This window comes from Ruditapes philippinarum, unplaced genomic scaffold (assembly GCF_026571515.1).
Source record: "Ruditapes philippinarum isolate M1 unplaced genomic scaffold, ASM2657151v2 ctg5760_1_1_1_1, whole genome shotgun sequence".
Classification (NCBI taxonomy): Eukaryota; Metazoa; Mollusca; class Bivalvia; order Venerida; family Veneridae; genus Ruditapes; species Ruditapes philippinarum.
Window position 1 is genome coordinate 116690 of NW_026860347.1, and position 22554 is coordinate 139243.

The 22554-nt window shown below is 29.5% G+C and overlaps 1 protein-coding gene across 1 annotated transcript; it reads left to right on the forward strand.

Moving 5' to 3' along the window:
* Positions 1-205: 205 nt before the first annotated feature.
* On the forward strand, positions 206-11534 carry LOC132759731 (uncharacterized). Its single transcript, XM_060751551.1, has 3 exons — positions 206-329; positions 9945-10146; positions 10527-11534. The coding sequence occupies exons 1-3, from the start codon at positions 324-326 to the stop codon at positions 10730-10732; spliced, it is 414 nt and encodes a 137-aa protein (XP_060607534.1). The 5' UTR covers positions 206-323; the 3' UTR covers positions 10733-11534.
* The last annotated feature ends 11020 nt before the right edge of the window (positions 11535-22554 follow it).

A 22554-nucleotide genomic window follows, 5' to 3' on the forward strand; every position in this document is an offset into this window, starting at 1 on the left:
TAACGCCTTTTTTATTCAGCAAAAGATACACGCCCTTGCTTATGAAAGGTAACACCAAAAATGATGGTCACATACAAACTTTCGACATGTTTAACGTCTGTCCAATCTTCAATTCGTTTTATCCAACATAATATCATTGTATTACAATCATTGAATTAAATATTTTACCGTTACTTTGATACGTTATCAAATATGAGATAATACATAACTGATTACGTCAATGAGGCAAGAAACGGGTTAACATTGTTATTGATAGTTCATCATTGTTATCAGTTATTAAATTTTATTCCACATCTGAACATTGTTTCGGAAACACAGCGAAAATGGACGTAAGTTTATTGTTACAAGAACTTCTGTCTGTTTACATTTTAATCATTTGTAGGTAAAACTTTTCATTTTAATTTAAATTCATAATTCTATTTGCACTTAAGATACTGTTAGTCGTAATTAAGGGTGTATGAAACACTTAAGTGAACATTATCTTATATATGTATATAATTATTCTTCTAAAACTATTTTCAAAACATTTAAGAATATTTTTGATATGTACTGCACACGTTCATGCGTATTATAAGTAATTATTAAAATATGTGCATTCATTTCTGATTGAAAAATTTGGCTTAGCCTTAATAGAAAATAAATTTCTTATTATCTCATTTATTTATATGAAATGTTAATTCGGTAATATCTTTACAAATAATGCTTTTTGGAACTTACAATATTGATAAATCTTCATTTTATTATCAAATTTATTATATAAAACCATAAATAAATTTGAGTTACAGGATCTTTAATTGAAACCGTTGCTAGACAAAATAACAATTTTGCAAAATAACATGATGTTATCAATACAAATACGAAAAGTTAAGTAAAGTTGCCGGGCTCTGTATTATGCATATGCATGAAACAAATATCTTGAAATTTTTGCAACTTTCGACTATTACCTCAACATTCTTTGTATAAAGCGAATTATGTTATAAATATATCATAATTGTTTACATAGAATCATTTAAACTGAATTTAAAACTTAGTTCTGAGAACATCTTTCATTGATTTTTATTAATTTCCTGTTGTTAAGAGGGGCCCGTAAAGTGAGCGGATGATAAAAAAGTCTTGTTTAATTTATTGAGCAACAAGAAAAAGGAAAACGTTGACATTTGCAGACTCGGTTCACGTGAATTGAATTGCCTGTTGATCTTCATGTTGATTTTCGTATCTCCTGTTTTCTATCTTTACTATTTTAAAAGATGTGTAATTAAATTGTACAATTATTTTAAATTTTAAAATGTTAATGTTTTATATGATTTTTTTCCATGAACTATTAACTTTAACAAAGATTTTCCCTTAATTTTGTTTTGAAGTACCTTTTTCGACAGGGTAAAATTGTATTTTCATAAAGAATGGAATGTATAAAAACTTTATATTAAGATTTCTTATATACCTATATAATTTCTCCCCAAAATACACACAAATCTTGAAGCACGATTACGCTTAAACGGATAGAAAATTTCGTATTATGTAAGTGACAAATACGCTACCATATAGGGAAGTGCCGGACTATTTTTAACGTTGGTGGCGATTTTAGCTGTGAATCACGTAGCATTTGGAAACGGGAACCAAAATAATCAAAGGCGTGGCCGATTTTGCAAAAGTGACGTATTCATCCGTCATTCATGAATATATTACTTTATTTTCTGAAATAAATAATAGAAGTGAAGTTTATTAAAACTCATTTTTACTTAAAATAGGTATATAATAAAAGGGAAATTATGTTGTAGCAGCTTTCAGAGGCTATGTATTTTACTACTCAAAACGCTGGAAAATTAATGTCTCACTCGACCTTCGGTCTCGCAAGTTACCAATTAACCAACGCTGCTCGTAGCAAACTACAAAGCCTCAGAAACCTACCATAACATAATATTCCGTATATATTACGGCAATAATACTTGTAAATCTTGTAATCTACTGTATCAGAATTCCCTCGTCTCGAATAATTTTGATTTGGACTTTCATTTATTTTCATTTGCTTTTATTGAAAGAAGAACAGTTACCGAAAGTATTGATAAAAATAAGTACGCATACGCTTTAAATGTTATATTTTAAATTTTACAGATTAGGGTTTTTATGACTACAATGAGATAATGCCAGACAATTGTCAAGTATAATCTAAAATTCTATTTTAAACTATTTGTCGGCAATAAATGTCTGATAAGGTTATCTTTACAAACTTCACGTTGAGCATTTATATCTATTTTAAATGATTAAGCGATACATTGTAATATTTTAGGAACCAAAAATGTCCTCTTGTTAAATCAGAAAACTATCACACTATCTACGACGATCTTATTAATAGTAGTGATTGGTTATCATACGCATCGCTGGATGATATCAAATAAAGCGGTTTTTAAGGGATGATTGACCTGTTTGTACCCGTTTGTTCCCTATATGTCGTGGGTACTTTGAAGCATGTGGCAGCTATTGTGTAGCAGGCAATACAAAAATCATTAATATACTAACAAGCCATCTTTAATATAACTCAATAAAAAGTCAGCCACTGAAAAACCAACTAATTATGCCCATGATCAATCCTGTAGAGTTTCACTAAAATTGTCTAATTGTCTATGTCTAATATTGATTAAGTGAAAGTATAAACTATGTTTGGGAAGCTGTATTCTCTATTACTTGTCATATTTATTTTGTCTTTTCTCTTCTTTTTCTCTGGACCTACTTCTTTTAAAAATAACATTTTTAATCATAATTAGATTATCTGTAGTGTGTAGAGTTATCAACGTTTCATGTTTTTTCTGTGTGTATTCGAAACATTTTTATTTTATATTAAAAAAGACAAGAAACTATTGTTGTCTTCGTTAAAAATAAATACACGTGCAAGCAAGGTCTATATTTACAAACAAATAATATGAATAACCAAGATAAAGATATTGGAACTAAAACGTTTTTCTATAGGGATTGGTATGAAAAAGGAGTAAAGAATTTTGAACATTTTTTTGATTTCAGAACAAAATCTTCTTACCAATTTTTGGATTTCAAATATTTGTATTTAAATATTACAATCTTATTTCAAGTATACCATTCAGCATTAAAATCTCACTTGCACAGTATGGCATTATCTTTACATACAAAGAAAATGTTAATGATAAAATGTTTAAGTAAAAACCACCAAATAAACTACTTAATTTATGATATACAGCTGAGCAATCAACCAATCCCCAAAAAATCAAGTCGGAAAAATTAATGGCAATCTTTTTTTTATAAAAATACACCAGCAGTCAGGTCAGTTATATACTCACAATTAAGAAAAATGACAATAGATACAAAACTAAGAAAATTCCAATATAAATATCTGATGCAAATTTTTCCAACAATCTATTGCAGTTCCAAAGTAAAAAATAGCAAAATCTAATTTGTTTTATCTTTGCCATATGCACATTAAAAAACTAGAAAAAAACTAAAACACATGTTCTGGGAATGAAGTGTAGGTCAGCATTTGTGGAATAAACTAGGTAATTATTTACCTGAAAAACATATAAAAATCAAACTAAATTTACAGGTGGCTAGTTTTGCTATTACTGAGATAAATGTAAAAATTCAGAATGTCATTATTTTTATAATATTCCTTAAGAAATTTTATATTATGCCCTCAGAAATGCCAACATTTTTATTTTTCAAAGACTTTCTCATTTTTGCTTTTTTTTAATCAATCATCAATTATTAAAACATTATTTAACCATCATATTTTCGTTTATCTATAATGTAATTGGAAACGATTATAATCCCTCATGTTCGAAATAATATTTTCTTTTTTTCTTTTCATATTTAAAAACATATTATTTTCTCTTCACAAAAAACCCACTTATATAATAGAACGAAATAATAATTTAATGATACATATATTTCATTATGTTATATGTATTATGAAATTGTAAATTCATTGTATCTTAATATTTGAATTATGTGATAAAAGGAAGTAAATAATTAAAAAAAGGAATATCAACAATCAGAAATGAATTTCGGAAATAAACAATTAAATACATAATTAATTATTTTGAAACTGGGGTTGGGAAATGTCCGACTTTTTTATTGTCTTTATTGTAATTTACGAATCGAAATCTCTTGAAAGCAGAAAACCATGCCTATTTCTGTCCATGGACCTTTAACTTCTATACAACTCATACATATTTTTGCAATCTGCCATACTTTATTGAGTTCTTCAAGTGTCAGAGGAGTTATCTTAGGTTGTCGCAAATTCACTGACTCTTGTGATAAAATGAAATTTTTATTTGTAATAACTGTTCAATTCTAAAAACTAAATATCATATTTAAAATTCTTTACTTCAGAACTTAAAATAAATCATTTAATATTAAAATTATCATCAAATTATCTAAATAAATACATGTATAAATTGTCTTTCGAATATTGAAATAAAGACTGATTTTTTTGACAATCCCAAAATAAATGCAACAGAGTTTCCTCTTTGGCAATTGCAAAAAGAGTACACATTTTACTATAACCAATTTTTATTTTAAACAAAAGTGATTTAGTTGCTTAATTTTTATAAATATTTATTGTCCTTAACTACGGCGCCCCTTAACTGATATCCGTGACACTTTTTTTATTTCGTAAAAAAAAACGTAATGATATTTCGTGACGAGAACTGCCAGTACGACAGCGCTCCATACTATTCTGAGTCAATTTTTTTCGAAAAAATATAGGAATTTATAAAAAGGAAGTATTCAATTAAAATACATGATAAAGTTCAGTATTTTGGAAAATAATTGTTTATGGTTCAAAAAGGGTCTACGTCCATATACGAGTTATACGAACTTTGTAAATGGAAGTGAGTGATGACAAAGAATAATTAATAAAAAGAGTAGAGTAGATTAGTCCAGTCAATTTGTGAAAAATTACTTCAGAAAATGGAAAAAGCGCCAAACGTGGTACAACTTTGGGCTATATAGGAAAATAAATGTTTTGTTTACAATGTCAATTTATCAGAAAGATATATTTACTTAAACAGATGGAACGAATTAAATAAAAATTCTAGTTCATAATGTTACTTCAAAAATGTGTATTTTAATGGTTACATTGGGACATGTAGGCGGAAATCAATAGGCACATTATCTTATCTGTCCCTCTATAAATGGGCACGTTGTTGATCTTGTTGACCGTTGTGAAAAGGTATAAGGAAAATAAAATATATGAATCAGAGATATAAAAGCTAACTGGCGGAAGATTTTAACAGTTTTTAAGTACTTGAATTGTCATATCATAATAATATAAAATTTATCATTACAATACTTTTTATAGAATGTGCAAGAAAAAAACGATTTTCCCCATTGAACATAGAAAAACGGAAAGTGTGTGTTATTATGCAATAAAATCACAGTTTGACGTTCTATATTTAGACATGTGACGTAATCATTATACACGTGACGTAACCACTATAAATGTGACGTGCTGAAAATAAGTACGGAAACAAACAGGCACAATTTCAAACTCCACGCACCGGTTACGCTACGGCCAGTACACAAATCATGTGATGATAGTCTTATCACATGATCGTGTAAAAATGGCGTATACGCCGATGAAATCGTTGAAAAAATGTTTTATCTGTAATAAACAGCGACATTAAAACTTGAACTCTGGTCTCAAATATGTCGATATGATTGAAAAAAAAATCATTTTTGTAAAGCGTAGAGTCGAAATTAATAATTACTTGAATGATTTCTCTTTCGAGAGGGGCCATTGTTTTGGAAATAAACGGTGCGGTATTAAAATTTTTAAAAATTATTTTCATAATATTTATGTTTCCAAAATTATTTTTTATTTTAGTTCACATCTAACACCTAACGGTCTTGAAACATTAGCAAAACCGTGTTTACTTTTTAAAATAAATATTAAAATTGAAAAAATTCATATCGTCAAAAATCTTGACGAAAATGTTGTGATGGCCGAGATCTAATCCTGTAATCCGAGATCACTGCGGAGGAGATTGGCACAATTTAGGTTAATATCAGGTACGGCAGCATTTATTTTGTATATGTCGTGTTAGAATCGAAATTATATATCCAAATCGGTGATTTTATCGCTTGATAACATCACTGTTTGTCGTACAGCTGCGCATTATAATACACCCTCGTGATATAATTCCTCGCATCCGAACTCCAATATTTTCAATTATTCCGTGTTGGGCTTTCTGTAGGGATTATTTTTTTTTCTATTTGATTATTTAATAGAAATAATTGGTTTACAGATTTTGATTCAAACACACCTCTGATGAAATAACTAATTCTAAACATTACATATCGATTTTCGATTGATAAACTGCCAATATGACACCAAATTTCAAGACTAATTAGTTTGTAGTTGTTTACCCGTACATAATATTATGTCAAAAATTACATTATCTCATTATTGTGAATATGAAAACCCGACGTTACATTCTCAATGTATCCAAAATTTATTACGTACCTCCTCTTCCTTCGTTAACGCCACCGTCACCCTTAATTCTATGTCAAATTCCAAGTCGGTGCCCCATAGTGTGCCCTGTGCCACAAATAATTATATTTGGTTGCTGTGTTTCTCGACCGTTCCAAAAGGCATGTTCAGGCCACCCTGATAAGTTTTTATTTTAGAACATCAGCCATTAGCCTGTTTTATGAAAACTGGGCATTTTCACTTCATTACTAGATCAAATGAAAGAAAACAATGGACGGTCGTGCTTAATAATTTGCCGTCCCTTGACACCGTTTTTCTTCTGAGGACCTCAAAGTCAAGAACGCCACCAAATCAAATGCAGGGATGGAATTCGACATTGGAAATTATATAACTAGGCCTTACTGTCCTTAAACATCAGGTACATCGGGTATATCTCTTAATCCTGCAAGCTCTCGATCATGCAAATGAGCAAAAAACAACACCCGGGCCAATGTGTGATGTGTTGACTTGTCAACAAATTCCAAATTATCGTTAGCAGGTTTGAACAGAACTAGAGTAAAACGTTTATGATATGTAATGTGATTACGAATAATTCAATACAAAGATATTGCCAATGAGGGTATGGTTAAGACTTATTACAGTTTCGAAGCAAGAAACATGATAAATAGAACAGAACCTCTTTGCAGTAAGAAATGTCTTAAAAAGAAACTCTATGAAGATAAAGAGCAAATATGCTAAGGCTTGAATATTATGTTTTCCGTATTATATAAGTGACAGGTACACGCTGACAAACATGCTGAGCCTACCTATCCCAGTTCAGTTATTTTGTTTTAGAACAAGGTATAATTCTTTTCCTGTCTTGAGTTTTATTCGTAAGCAAACTTATATAACTGAACGTTGTTGATACTATATTACGTGAACGTTGTTCTCCGCGGTAGATCGTTGTCTTCATATTTTTGTTTCTTGTGTTTGATGGTGCATTGTTAGGGTTGTTATTGTAATTAAAGTTTTGTCTTAAGGCTGTCATTCCGACAATGTTCAACATAAACTTAATATAAAACCTTTACTTCAATAGCCTTTTGTCATATAGAAAGATATTTGATATCATTATATCATGTTATAAATACCAATGATGCATTGCACTGTCATAAAACATCTCATCGCGCAAAAAATTATTATTTTTAATTATCTATTTTTATTTTATGCTTTTTAGTGGATTACTGATTTATCCGTGAAAATTATACATGTATTTGATAATTTCACAGTGAAAATTATCAAAATATAATTTCACACTTTTCAATGACGAAACTACTTTTTTAAGATTTTCCCCATGTGGTACCTCAATTTTAATTTTGCTGACTATTCCGACAATGTCAGGCTGCTTAAAGAAAAGCAAAGCTGAAATTGATAAACAACTTACATATCAAAATTAAGAAAAAGAAGAAAACTTACAGTATGTCTCTTCTATTCATTCAAATTACCAATCACCAAATATCGTCTCTTTAATTTTTTGTTTAATTTCTACAGTCTGAAAAATACATCCCTTCAACATGCAAAACTGCTCTTGATGACATTTGGGAATATTTAAGTATCCTACGAGCAATAACTGCCGTATGCTTTATGAAAACTTGAAAAGCAATGGCAGCTTTTACTCGAAGAATATGTAAACAACCCAGCGTTCGTAAGGCTTCCAAGTTTTCCAATTTTCTATCCACTTTTTGAATGTTTACACATCTGTCAACACTTATTTATTGTCTGTTACAATCCTCCAATAAGTTTCTTTCTTTTAAAAAAGGTGTATCACTAACAAATCCAAATGATATCCCTCTGAATCAAACACAATTATTTTCCTCCAGTGAAATACACAACTTTAAAAATGGCGGCCGTTTACATTTAACAAAGCCAGGTCGAATATAAATTCGCAGTCAGTAACAGAAATATGGATGGATGGTTGGACTTTTTCTCCTACTAGAACTGTTTGTTTTTATTATTAAAACAAGCGATCAGACATATTTTTTTAATAAAATGAATACTATCACTACATTTTAACATTGATTGTTGAACTTATTTTTCAGCCCATGACTTCTTGTATTTAATGAGAATTCGACTTTTTTGAAACTCTCAATGGGGAAAACAGATTTTAATATTAACGTAAATATTAAGGAAATTTCGTTTTAACCTGTTTTTAAGCATAAAATAAAAAAAAAATGTTTGTTTGTTTGTTGTGTAAGATGTAATTTTATTTCATCTCGTCAACTTTAAAAACAGTATTCTCACTCGTGGCTACGCCACTCGTGAGAATACTGTTTTTAAAGCCCACTCGATGAAATAAAATTTCATCTTGCACACAAACAAACAAATATCCTCTATATCCTCTTCTTTTTTCTTTTTTTTAAGAAAAAGGAAAGAAGAAGAAGAAGAAGAAAGATTTACATTTTCCATAAAATAAGTCGGTTGATCGGTAAACCGAAAGATATAAAAATATCTGCATTAGTCACGCAGTTGAACAGATATATAGTTATATAATTATATTTTTAAAACGAACCATTATCACAGAGTTATAATTATATGTAAACTTCCAAAGGCACATTTCAAATATCCAAATCTTGTTTTTCTGTAAAAATAAGTCATACGAAAACAAATTAAGTGTTACGGACATTTATATGAAATAACATTTCTAAACATTTTTGGTCGTTTTCTTCTGATTTTGTACATCAAAAAATATGTTTGAATAAAACAGATACTAAAACTGAATTTTACACACGCTACGAAAATAAAAAAAGGAATGTAAGGAAAAGTTTTGTCTTCCGAAATAGATAATAAAAATGTATTTAATTTAATAATTTTCATATAACTGGCGCCCATCTAATGTCATATTGCATTTCTCAGCGAAACCTTTTAGCTTACCCTACGCACATCAAAATAATGTTATTTTAGCCAATACTAATCATTGCAAACATTATAAGTGAAACTAAAACAAAATTATAAGCTTTCAGAAAATTTAAAGATCCTGTATGTTTTGTGATTGATATTGTTACTGTGTGTATACCACACTTGCAAAAAGTTATTTATGTATATAATTATGCAAATAAAACAATTTTCAAACAGTGAAGAAAATTTAAAATGTGTACTGCAAATATGTGTGCACATTATATTTAATCCATAAATTACATGCATTCATTTCTTATTGGAAAAATTTGACTTAAAATTGATAGAAAATACATTTCTAATTACCTCCCTTTATTTACATGAAATGTTAAATTGGGAAATATCTTTATAAATAATGCTTATTGGAACTTACAATATTGACAAATCTTAATTTGAGCATCATATTTATGAAATAAAACCATGAAAAAATTGTGTTACAGGATCTTTAAGTTTAAATTCTGTGCAAGTATTGTCCGGGTATACTGAAGCAAAGACAATAAAGTATGACAAAGATTTACAAGTCATCAATAATATGTTTGCATTGTCCAATTATTTACAGGTACGCATTGACGATCAAATAAGACATTTAGATGAGGAAATCTTTGAAAAGGAGGAACAGGCTAATAAATTGGAAAGATGTGCGGACCAGCTTGATGAAAGAGCAAGAAATCTCCGGCAATTAGCGCACACACAGAGAGGCAATGGCATACTTTGGGGATTTTTTTCTACAGCTGCTGGACTAGCTTTAACACCATTTACAGGTATCAAAACATTTAGAATTTAGATTTTTCTGACCACTGTCTATTAATTATGAAGCTTATATTTACGTTTGAAATGAGTCACAGAAATATTTGACTTTAATGGATGGAAAGGCAGAGAAAATATATTAGCACCAGACGAACATCCTCAGTTAAAAATATTTACATAATATCCTGTCTGTAAGGTACCCTTTACGCTTTCTTTTCAATTGTTTGCTTTAGTCATATTTGAATCAAATTTTATCTTATTGATCGCTTATGCAATTACGGTTTGGGTTTACGATTAATTCCAGGAAGATTAACAAATGATTCATCTCGACATTCGTGTCATTATATTAGTGTTACAAAATACTATAGCATTTTATCCTTATTATTTTTTACAGGTGGTGCATCTCTCGTTGTAGGACTTGCGTCAGCTGGAATTGGTGCAAAAATCAGTTATGACTCATCTGAAGATTGTGAAAGAGCATCGGAAAAATTAAGGGAGAATGCAAAGACATTTCGACATGATGTAGCTGTGCTATCGGGGAAAAGAGATGAGCTTAAATTAAAAAAGAAAAATCTTAGTTCTTCTTTTTCTTTGTTTTAAACAAATGAGAACAAATATCATCAAGGCAAATGCAACGTTCACAGGACGCAGCCTATTGGAATGTCATGATTCGTCTTCTATCTTGAGGGTCTTAAATATAACTTTTAGTTTCTTACATTGTTCTTCTTTCTTAAGATTTAGCGACTGATATTTATGTGTTTCCAAATCTAACAGCATTTAAATGTTTTCGTTGATAACTTCCATTGCCAATGTATTATGCAAACCTTTTTTTCATGCAACAAGTTCTATCATAATTGCACCGACACAGACTTTATTTCCCTTTTTGATGTCTAATATATACATTTGTTTTACATAATCGAATATTTCTCTCTATTTCAATTTACATCTGAAACCACGTGGTAGAACTACTTTCTATTACAGACTGGTCCCATGCGCACTTCTAAACATATTTTCTTCCTCTTGTACCATTTAAAACGATTTACGTTTTGTTTTGTATATCTACAGAAAGATGGAGGGAAATCAGGGAACTGACAAATATATTGAGGTACAGTTAGCCTAGAAGAATAAAGTGCATTTTTATGTAAAAACAATTGAATATTGCCTCTGTATTTGTGTGTTTTGTTTGTTCGTTTTCTTTCGTTGTGTGAGTGGGTTTGTTGTCGTGTTATTCTTGTTATTTGACTTTCGTTTGAAAAGACATTATAATTTCCATACAACAGAAAAGTAAAGTAGATAAAAAGTATTTGTTCAATTGTTATTTTATTAGTACATTGTATAACCTCTCAGTTGATTGTGCAAACGTATTTATTCCGTGAATCTAAATAAAAACAACGCAATTGAAGTTACTTTTTCTTGTAAATATGTTCACAATAATGTGACCATTGAACTTATGTAGATGATGTTTATAATAATGTTTCTTTTTGTATTTTATTTACGAATATTTGCGATTCGTGGCATGTTTTTGATAATAATATTTGTTTTAACACGGCCTATAATTGAGATGAAATTATTGTGTTATAATACGACCAACATAATTGTATTCAGAAAAATCTGGCAGGCTTGTTTTCTCGTTTAGGGCACACGCATTTTTTTACTTGGGGACCATATGCCGCTTTTCATGGAATGGCACTAACGTGTCACATTGAAGGTTCCATGATAACCGCCATATGAACACATCTGCGGATGTTCCAAAATTCTAAATTTTACCAGTTCATCTTAAATGTTGAATTCTGCTTAACCCGGTGCTAGGGGGCGTGGACGGTAACTTGCACTTTCCAGTACCGTCCATGAATAGGCTCAATCAAACCGAGCCTGCAATATTTTCAATTTTGCCGTGTTGGGCTTTCTATAGGGATTCTGTATTTTATCTATTTTTTGGTAATAGGTATGGACAAATAGTTTTGAAGCAATCAAGTAATCGAAGTAGTAAATTCATTTGACTATTATGGTGTGGTATTCACGAGCGACAAATCTTACATTCAAGCTTGCAAATTCGTGACTACAAAGTACCAGTTCATAATTATTATCTAAAGTTTAATCTTTTTAACGCCTATGTTTACCGATTTTAATCTATGGCTATGAAGTATGGGGGTTAATAAATGCAGAAGTTTTTAAACGAGTGCATACAACTTTTTGTAGGTTTATTTCAAGTCTTTAACAGTTAAAAGATAATTGTATATACTGAGAACAATATTGTGTAGACAGAAATATGATGTTGATCATGATGCGGTACATTGTTCAACAAATTGGGCTTCGAAAGTGCAGAAACATTCTTCAGTCAACAGGATTTAAGAAATTCTGGTTATACAAAGTATCCCGATTCTGTAAATGTAAAGATATTTGTACGGGATATTTATATATATTGTTAGAATGGTGGTATTCAATCTTCATCATTGTTAGATGAAATAGGAATTCTAACACTCCTCGTGATTTTGTCACTATAGACAAAAAGAAGAAAAAACCCGTTGTGAAACTGCCAATAAATACTGGTAAGGGACTTCTTGTATATGCGGCTGTTATATTTTCTACGTGGATTATGTAGTTTACAAAGCCTTTTTAAAGCAACAATAAAAAAGCATTTTATTGATATTTTCAGTTCTTATTATGCGTTCTTTTCATACAATACCGAAATAATATCTCACATACACTAACGCCAAAGATTTGATCCATATCAGTTAATAAACATTTTGACAAAACGGCGCCAATCCGTAAGCAGCGTAATGACGTCATCCTAAGTATACAACTCATTCATAAACGCTGACGTCATTTCAAACATACAAGAATGATAAATTTGGCACTGATGTAACACAATACAATCCATTCTAAGAGTAAGTTTTTTATTGTTGAAAACTTGATAAAATAACTATTTTTCTTATTATTTCTTTTGTTTAATATATACTTTCAATATCTTAGCACCAGTAGGGTGCGAAATCGAACAGCGTTAAACGAAAATCGGCACCGGATGTAATTTCCGCTTGAAAAAATAACATTAGTGATCTTCCCTATTTTATCTTGTTAGAATCGAAATAATATCGGTCTGATCGGTGTTTATCGGCTATCACCGGTTTTGTTGTTTTCATGATAAAAAATAACCACTTAAATTTGGCCTACGGCCTTCGTGGTCAATTCCTACGCATCAAAACTCCGAACCGGTGTTAAATAGGCGATAAACACCGGTAAGACCGATATTATTTCTTAAATATATCATCACATTTGAAAACTCGTTATATATGAAATATAATGAACTGTAAAATATTGAAATATCTGAGTCAAAAACAAAAAGACTTTTTTCACCGAGTTAGGAAGACATAATTATTTACAAAATAATGAACGGAAGTGCACTCAATATTATATGAATGATAAAGAAGACGAATTTCAATTTATCCATAAATGTCCAAAATATTCTGAGCTAAGAACAAATACATTCCAATATACTATTTTGCAACACGAGTATGTGTAAAATAATTTCATTAATGCAAACCTATCGTAAGAAACAGCTTAAATATTGTGCTGTATTCTTTAATAAAACTTTTTTAATTTTATAAAATACTGACGAGTACATTTTTTTCTCTCTCTCTTTAGATAACTAACAGTAAGTAGTAACAGTTTTGTATAAATTAAGTTTATTAAAAAAACAAAGAAGTGAAAAAAATCAGTAAATCAAGCCATCTAACGTATTTCATTTATCATGAAGAAATGAATTTATTTATTGCTATTGTTATCGACCATAAATTATTAAAGGGAAGTAAATAAAACTGAAATATTTGTTATGTAAAGTAAATGAGTTGTTTCCCTTCATTTCTCACACTCCCTAATTTGCATTAAAACTGCAGTTTTCTTTTTATGGGTTCTATCCATAGGCTTTATCAAATTTCAAACAAAAAACAAAACTTATTGTAGCTTAATTTGAATATTAAGTAAAGATATACGAATTAACGCGCGTTATACATGTAATACATATTCAAATGCTTTTAAGACATTTCGTGTCTCATTAAACATCCCCAAATTTTCTTAAACCATTATTTGTCAGTAATATATGTTCATTGTTATGTATAATTTTTGTATTACATGTTGTATTTGTATATGTAATATGGTGATGAGCTTGTTATGCTTTAAACAAGTAATACAATTTCTGTTATGTTATGTTCTGTTATTAACACTAATTGATAGCACGTAAAATACAACGTTTGTTTCATCATATGACTAAACAAAATATGTTAAGAATGATTGTCATGTATTTTCCCAATTTGAATTACATCTAAGCAATTAAGAAGACGCAATGCTATGCTCGAATTATGTTTTAATTGTATTAAACATGAATATAAACATTTCAAGGTCAAAGAATGGGATTGACAGAAAATACTGTATAGAAACGCTCACATTATAACAATCAAAAATATATATAGTAACAAAATCTAGGGTACTTCACGGCCATTATGGCTAGATCTAGGTCATTATGCAAAGTTTAAATGACATAATTAATCACAATCAGCAAAACTTATCATTGAAGATTTATAAACTCAAGACAATACATGACCCTCAGAAATTCCAAAAGTGATTTTAGATTGACTGTACAAAACGGTCGGAGCCTAAACAGTCTCAACAGTCTCAGAAGCACAAAACTTTATAAAAAAAAAACCAGCACTAGATCTAAATGTAATTCTCATAAAAAAATGTCAAGAGTAGGGTTCTGTATTATCGATAGAAACAACAATAAAACAACATTGTCTTATATTTATTTTGTGTTGTCTTGTTTTTTAAGTTAAAATGAGTGTTAAACTGTACAGTATGACAGATATTTGTTTACATTGACAACTGTCCGTTTCTAAGAAAGGGCGACAACCAAGATTAGCGGCGATGTCTAAACGCCGTATTTCGGACATAGGTATTAAATACGTTAATTCTTGGTTGCTGCTCGACAGTATGCGATAATGGCCCTCAGGCCATTATGCACATCTTCGGACCATTATCGCATAATGGCGAGCAGCAACCAAGTATTAACCGCTAAGTAATTTGAATTGTATGCTGGCTTGTATTTACGTACGAGTAAATCGTAATGCTGAAGGCTCATTCAGCCTAAAACATTTCTTTCGACAGGGCAAACATGTTTCATAATGTAGTAATGATGAATTTTAAATACATTAGAAGCTTGTCAACTAATAGAAATAGCGCTTACTATGAATTTTTTTTCAGACTTCCGTACAAAATTATAAATCACTATACAACTACTAACGTATTATGAGAGTAAACAACAAGTGATTTTAGCATTATTTTATCATGTTATATCATAGTTTTAAGTCATTTAATATTTTATGTTCTGACCAAAAAAAAAAACTCGAAAAAAATCTTCAAAGACATAACATTTTTGTAAACAATTTAGTTAAAATTTACCTTGATGCTCATTATACTTGTCCATTTATAACAGAGTTGTGGAAATTCATGACATATTACGTCATTAACTTTTTAGCGTCATTTTTAAGGTCAATTATAAATAACTGAACATGTCGTTTTGGTCATTTGTGTTGTTTTGTTCAAATATGAATAAACTTCATATCAAATGACAGTAATGACAATTTAGGCAAAATTCAATAAGTTTAGCTTGACAGTCAATGAGATTATTTTACATTAAAGCTACATTAAATATTTTTCCGTCGGCTTAAAAACCAAGCATTCCATAGTTTCGTGAACGCTTTTAACAGTATTGTTGTAAATTTTATTCAATATTATTCTTAAGTTTTGATTTCAAAAGGAAAATCACGAGGTTACACTAAAGTTCGTATACGAACTTTAATATGCAAATGAAGACTATAATTAGCTCGTATATGCGCTACGTCACAGTGGTAAAATCAATTAGTACTATGTTGATCACAGGAAATATGAGATATTGTTGTGCAAATAAACTTTACCGTTTTAGTTTCACGGTGAATTAACCTTGTCGTTCACAAAAATTAATCATTTCATAAAAAAGAAAACATCCGTAATATAATGCGGAAGTATACCGTTAAATATCCTGTACGTTGTGATTAAGGTTGTTACCACATTTTATTAAAACTTTGTATATAATCATGCTTCTAAAACAATTTTCAAACATCGAAGAATATGTAAAATATGTACAGAAAATAATTGTCCACAGTATATGTAATCATAAAAATATATGCATTCATTTCTTATTGAAAATTTTGACTAAGACTTTATACAAAAAAAATTTCTTATTACTTCTTTTTATCAACATGAAATGTAAATTCGTTATTATCTTAGCAAATAATGCTTTTTGGAACTTACAATATTGATAAATCTTCATTTGAGCATCATATTTGTGATATTAAACCATATGAGCATCATATCTATGATATTAAACCATACAAATTGAGTTACAGGATCTTTAAAGATGATGTAATTGAGATTGTATACCAAACTTAAGCGAACTTATATATATGTATATAATTACGCTTATAAAACAATTTTCAAACATTGAAGAATATGTAAAATATGTAAAATATGTACTGCAAATATTTGTACATATTATATGTAATCATTAAAATATATGCATTCATTTCTTATTGAACAATTTGATTTAGACTTTATGGAATTTTTTATTACCTCCCTTTATTTACATGAAATGTTAAATATGGTAATATCTTTATAAATAATGCTTTTTGAACTAACAAAATTAATAAATCTTCATTTGAGCATTATATTTATGATATAAAATCATAAATAAATTGTGTTATAGGATCTTTAAATTTGGACTGCTAATTAAGAATGTTTGTTGATTTTCTATTGATGTACGGATGACTAAAAGGCAGTGTTTCTCATGCAAACAAAAATTGTACTTCCGATTTCGGCACAATGATGTTGGCTTATTTTGGTTGTCTGGACATCACAATAAGAGTGGTAGTCGATATGATTTTAATTAACGCAATGTAGCTATTTCTTTTTTTATGAAATTTATTTAATGCAGTTTTAAGTGATATTTCAACTTTCCTTTTTTAATTTGCTGCACTTGTTTACAACATGCATGTTATCATATAATAATTGTTTGTGAATTATTTACAACCTTTTGAAGATAATCTTTTATTCATTTCTTTAAAAAAAATTCGTGAAAATTGTTAATACTTATGCATTGCATCTTTATAGATCTTTGCAAGTATTTGAATTTCAATTGCAAATGATCATCATTTCATCTAAAGTCATTTTAATGTTTATGAATTATGGCCCGTTTTCAGAAATGATCCTTAATCTCAATCTCAACTCAAACTCAAGAAAGGTCAGCTTTAGTAACACTGGAGTATTTCTTTCTTTTACATTAAGATATTTAATAATTATTCTTTGAATTCTTTTGTCCGATTTCGATGAAATACACACATAGTTACCTATTTGCAATGTATATTGAGTGATGTTATGCAATAAAACCGATCGGTCAACTTTTGAAGTCTCTCTTACAAGAGTAAAGGCTGAGTACCACTCTGCACAATGTGAGTTACTTTCTCACCGATGAGACGATTATGAATTTGAAATGCCATTATAATTCACATGCGTATTGTTGACTTTTTTGTTGTTGCTGAATGACAGACTGTTTGTTAACAAAATATCTTTGAATAGAAAATACTTCACTTTAACGTGTGTGCATAAGTTTTCATCAACATGTGATATTCTTCTCTCTCCCCCCTCTCGGTTTTCAATGTTGACCGCCTACCGATCCAATATCCTTTGCTCAAACACCCTTTTCTCCATTTAACTCCTGTTGCTGCACTTTCATTTCTAATAACTGTGCATGTTCTCATTTTATTCCAATGATTTTTCTAATTTAATTGTTAATTAATTGTTTTTTTTATATATATTTAAGTCCAATCCTTGCATTTCTCTTGTGTCCACCTTTTGTTTTTGTTGCCTTTATGTTTTGCTTACCGATGGTCCTGTTAGGTGATAAATAAAGTGAATGTCGCTATCTATTGTTGATCATTTCTTTCATATTCCACTTTAATATATAAATATCAATACATTCCTTTGCCCCAATCAATCACCGTCTTCCCCTGACGGCACCTTTTTGTTGAAGACAACAAAAACTATTGTCGACAATATGTAAATGTGAAAGCTAGTCACTTTTCCTGCCAAGTGTTCTTGGCATTTCCTGATTAAATAAAGTAATCAAAGAAATTAAGTATTTATCAAAAGATGTAATAAATAATAATGCAGACTGACAAATGCATTGACAGGGAGTTTTCTAGTTCACATACTGTACAAATGTTCACTTTGATATGGATATTTGCTTTATGAAATATACTCAGTACATTCTATAGGCAAAATATTATACCTTTCCATTCTTGTCACCCGTATACATTTTTGTAATTATCCTGTGTATAAATGTATGGATAATATTCAACATATTTGACATCACCAAATGACAAGTACAAGACTTCATTTTTTGTAGGGACAAGTTAAAACATCGAATTTATCATCCATGGTTCAATACTCGGGCGAGGCGAACATGCTCTCGAAATTTTCATTTGTGTACGAGATCGAACGCGTTTTAATACAACAAAGCCGATATGTTAATAAAAGATAAGAAAACTAGAATTAATTTAATATTATTCAAATTTTATGTAAATGTAGTCAATGCTAGCAAAGATAAAAGCTTCATGTTTGACAATCTTATAGTTGAGTTAACAAATAACGAACGATATTAGGGAAATCTTTACTTGTTTGCAGTAGAGCGCCGTCCATGCAATATGTGTTGTTCTTTTCATAATACAATAACATATTACATTGAAGAAATCTAAAATGCTTTTTTTATCTAATGTGTTTTATTGATCTTATATATATATACGCACTAATAATCGACACATCACTTATTTGACTGAATATATGGGTTATGATTTATCATATTAAAATGTTGAATTCTACTTAAATAAGAGAAATTAAGAATCCATAAAGAAAGTCCAAAACGGCAAAGTTGAAAATTGAAAATTTTGCAGGCTCGATTTTATTGAGCTCGTTCATTAAACCCTTGCTAGGGCAGTTGACAGTAGGTTGCAGTTACCACTACCGTCCATTTTGAAAAAAAAAACACATACAAAGAATGTATATTTTCTTTACATAAAATTTCTTGTATTGAATATAGTTAAAGTTTCTTAGACTAAACTGCCGCAAAATAACAGTAATAAAGCAATAATTAACGAAATCCTATATTGGTATTGCAACTTTTTAAGCTTAATTTCACAATTTCATTTTGGTTTTGATTATGGTATGAAACGATGCTTGTATTTAATTCAATTAGTCGTACTTACTAAGTCATATTTCTTTTTCAATATCTTTGGATATTTTATATATTAATAGTATCAATTTCTGTACGTTGTGTTTAGACCTATCTATGAGTAGAATATTCAGATAAACACATTTTTATTGATGCTATAATTATAGTGATCAATTGCTCTGATACCTGGATATTTTATCAAACTCTACACTTCTCCAGTTTTTTTCCAGCTTGTTCGTTGCATTATTACATTTTGAGATAACATTTAGTCTGCAGAAAATAATATTTTTTAACGAGTTTGATAATTTATTCTGATCTTTATATTTATTTAACGTACAGGAGATTGATTATGCGAACCTTGCTGAATAATAAATTATCAGCAATGTTTGAACAAATCCTTTTAATACAGGTGAACTAATTGACAAAAATATCGGTAAAAGTGCATGTTTTTATAATTCATATAGATTCTTATGACGAAAAAAGCTTATTTTAAGTTGTTTTTTTTTCTTATTTCTTTGACTGCATTCCAATTTTCCCGATGAATATCGTCCACGATGATCCTTGATAAAATGCACTAAGGAGCTCATAAGATCTTCCTATATCAATACATTCTTTCATTAATTATTCATAAGATAATGATAAAATTAAAAATATGAGCATTTAATCCTTTGTTTAGATGCCGGTCATATGAATGGCGTCGAAAATTTCTTTTGGAATAATTAATAAGCAAATCCGAATTAATTTGTCTCTGACAAAATTTAGATTTTAGTCGTTTGAGAACGGGCATATATATCTGAAGATGAATATATACATACGTATCTGTTTTATTCGAACAGAAGGTTTTGTTATCTATAAGCAATTGACAGAGAAAGTTTTCTATATCATGTGCATTTTATTTTAAATTTCATGAGAGTGTAGATAAATATTGATGTTATGACTTTCATATCTAAAAAATCATTTACCTATTAAAATACTTAAAACAGCTAAAACATGAAAACGAAAAAGAAAAAGATTCTTAAAATTTTCAAAAATTAAAATGAACAAGGCACAATATTCGACTCGGGGTTGATTGTTTTGCATCTAAGGTTCAGCATTGATTTAATACACTTAGGCCTATTACGTCAACATTACACTTAAAAAAGGCCCTCCCTACGTATATATAAAAAATATTATAAAACAATCCCGATTCGCCATCATTTTACTTATAAAAGTTTATATGATGAATTTTAAAATAAAACTGGTGTCTGTATTCATTGTTTTATGAAAGACGACGTTATACAATAATATTGTTCAGAAATTGATTCAAACCTATTTGTATACATACTGAAACATCTATATAGCGTTTCAACCGCTACGAGCCACTGTCCATCAATATTTATTACACTTTCTTTTGAACGACATATTTTCCCATGCTTTTGGTCATTTTCTTTATATGCGTAAAATGATTGATTAACCTTGCTACTTACACTGGTAGTGATGAATGTTTAAGTTACTACTTATAAATATAGTTTGCCTCAAAGCGACAATTACCTGTAATTTGTCCTCGAAATAAGAAACACCATTACGTTTAGCCGATAGCTGTATTTTCTATTTCATCATCGCTGTGTTAATGTCACCAAATTATCTTCATATCTAAATACCTTTGTGTCCCGAGGATAACAGGATTGTCTCTAATAATCTTTCAATCCTCGTGTCTTTTCTTTATAAAATGTAAAACAATAAACATCATAAACATTTTTTAGTACTGATTTGTATTTAAATGTACCATCACTACTTTATAAACAAGAGCCAATCGAACCAGGTGATGCTCCACGAATAGGTTTAGGACACAGAGAAAAAGTTATTTTATTACATCTTTTGTAGTTTCAGAATAATGTCTCGGACGATGTTTAAAGTGTAAAAATGAAAAAGGCAATTACCCCAAAATTAGACAAGGCAGAGTTACTATTCTTCCGCAAATTAAGATCTATCTAGACGTAATAATATTCTTGTTGAAACTTCTTGAAGTTTCGGAGTTATGTCCGGACAAAGTTCAAAGTGTAAACATGAACAAAGGACAAAAACTTCAAAATTAGGCAATTTAGCATTATGGGTCTTTGGCCCAGCATTTCTATTTAATGAGATGTATTTTACTATTTTTTACAAGTTTTTTTTTGTTGATACCTCTTGTAGTTTCAGAGTTATGTCCCGGATAAAGTTCAAAAGTTAAAAATGAAAAAAGGGTAATTTTTCCAGAATGAGGCAAAGCAGAGTGATTGTTCTTTTGCACTGCATCATTACTTAATGAGATCTTTACCTAAAATTTTTTTGAAATTTTTTAGGTTCGGGTTATGTGAAGCAAAGTTAAAATTTCCCAACAAAAAAAAGGGAAAAATTTTTAAAAAATTAGGCAAGGAAAATTACTATTCTTGGGCACTACAGTTTCTAAATGAGATCTATCTACATACTAAGTTTCTTGTTGATACCTCTGGTAGTTTCAGAGTTATGTCCCGGACAATGTTCAAAGTGTAAAAATGGACAAAGGGCAGTAACTCCGAAATAAGTTACGGTTCTATTTTTTGACCGATAAGTCGATCATCTAGATGTTTTACAGCACATTACACATTTATAGCTATATTGAGTGATCGTGAAGTTGTAATTGTCTACTTAACAATTAAATCAACATATAACTAACTTAATTTATAAAACAAATTTTTATAAAGTCAGAATCTACTATGCTTCTGGGTATAAAATTTACTTGTTTTATTCTAGTTTTTTTTCGAAGTGACAATCTTGTTTTTATAATTAATTATTTGTCAAGATAAAGTTGCAACAATAATATGAATTTTTAAGCTTAAAAGAATTTTCTAAAAAACCTAATTGCTCTGTTATTTAAGAATTAAGAGTCGCACAGTTAGTAAAGCACAGATAAAATGCTCCATTGACAATTGTTTCATTTTTATGCCATTTTAAAAATATACGATACAAATTATATAAGACATGATACTTATTCAATTTAAGCATTAAGAAGTATAATAAATAGATATGAAAAACTGCCTTTGTGTTTCCAACAACCATTGTTTTTATTTCTAAAATGAAATTGTTTAAGAATAAAGAAATCACGTCTATA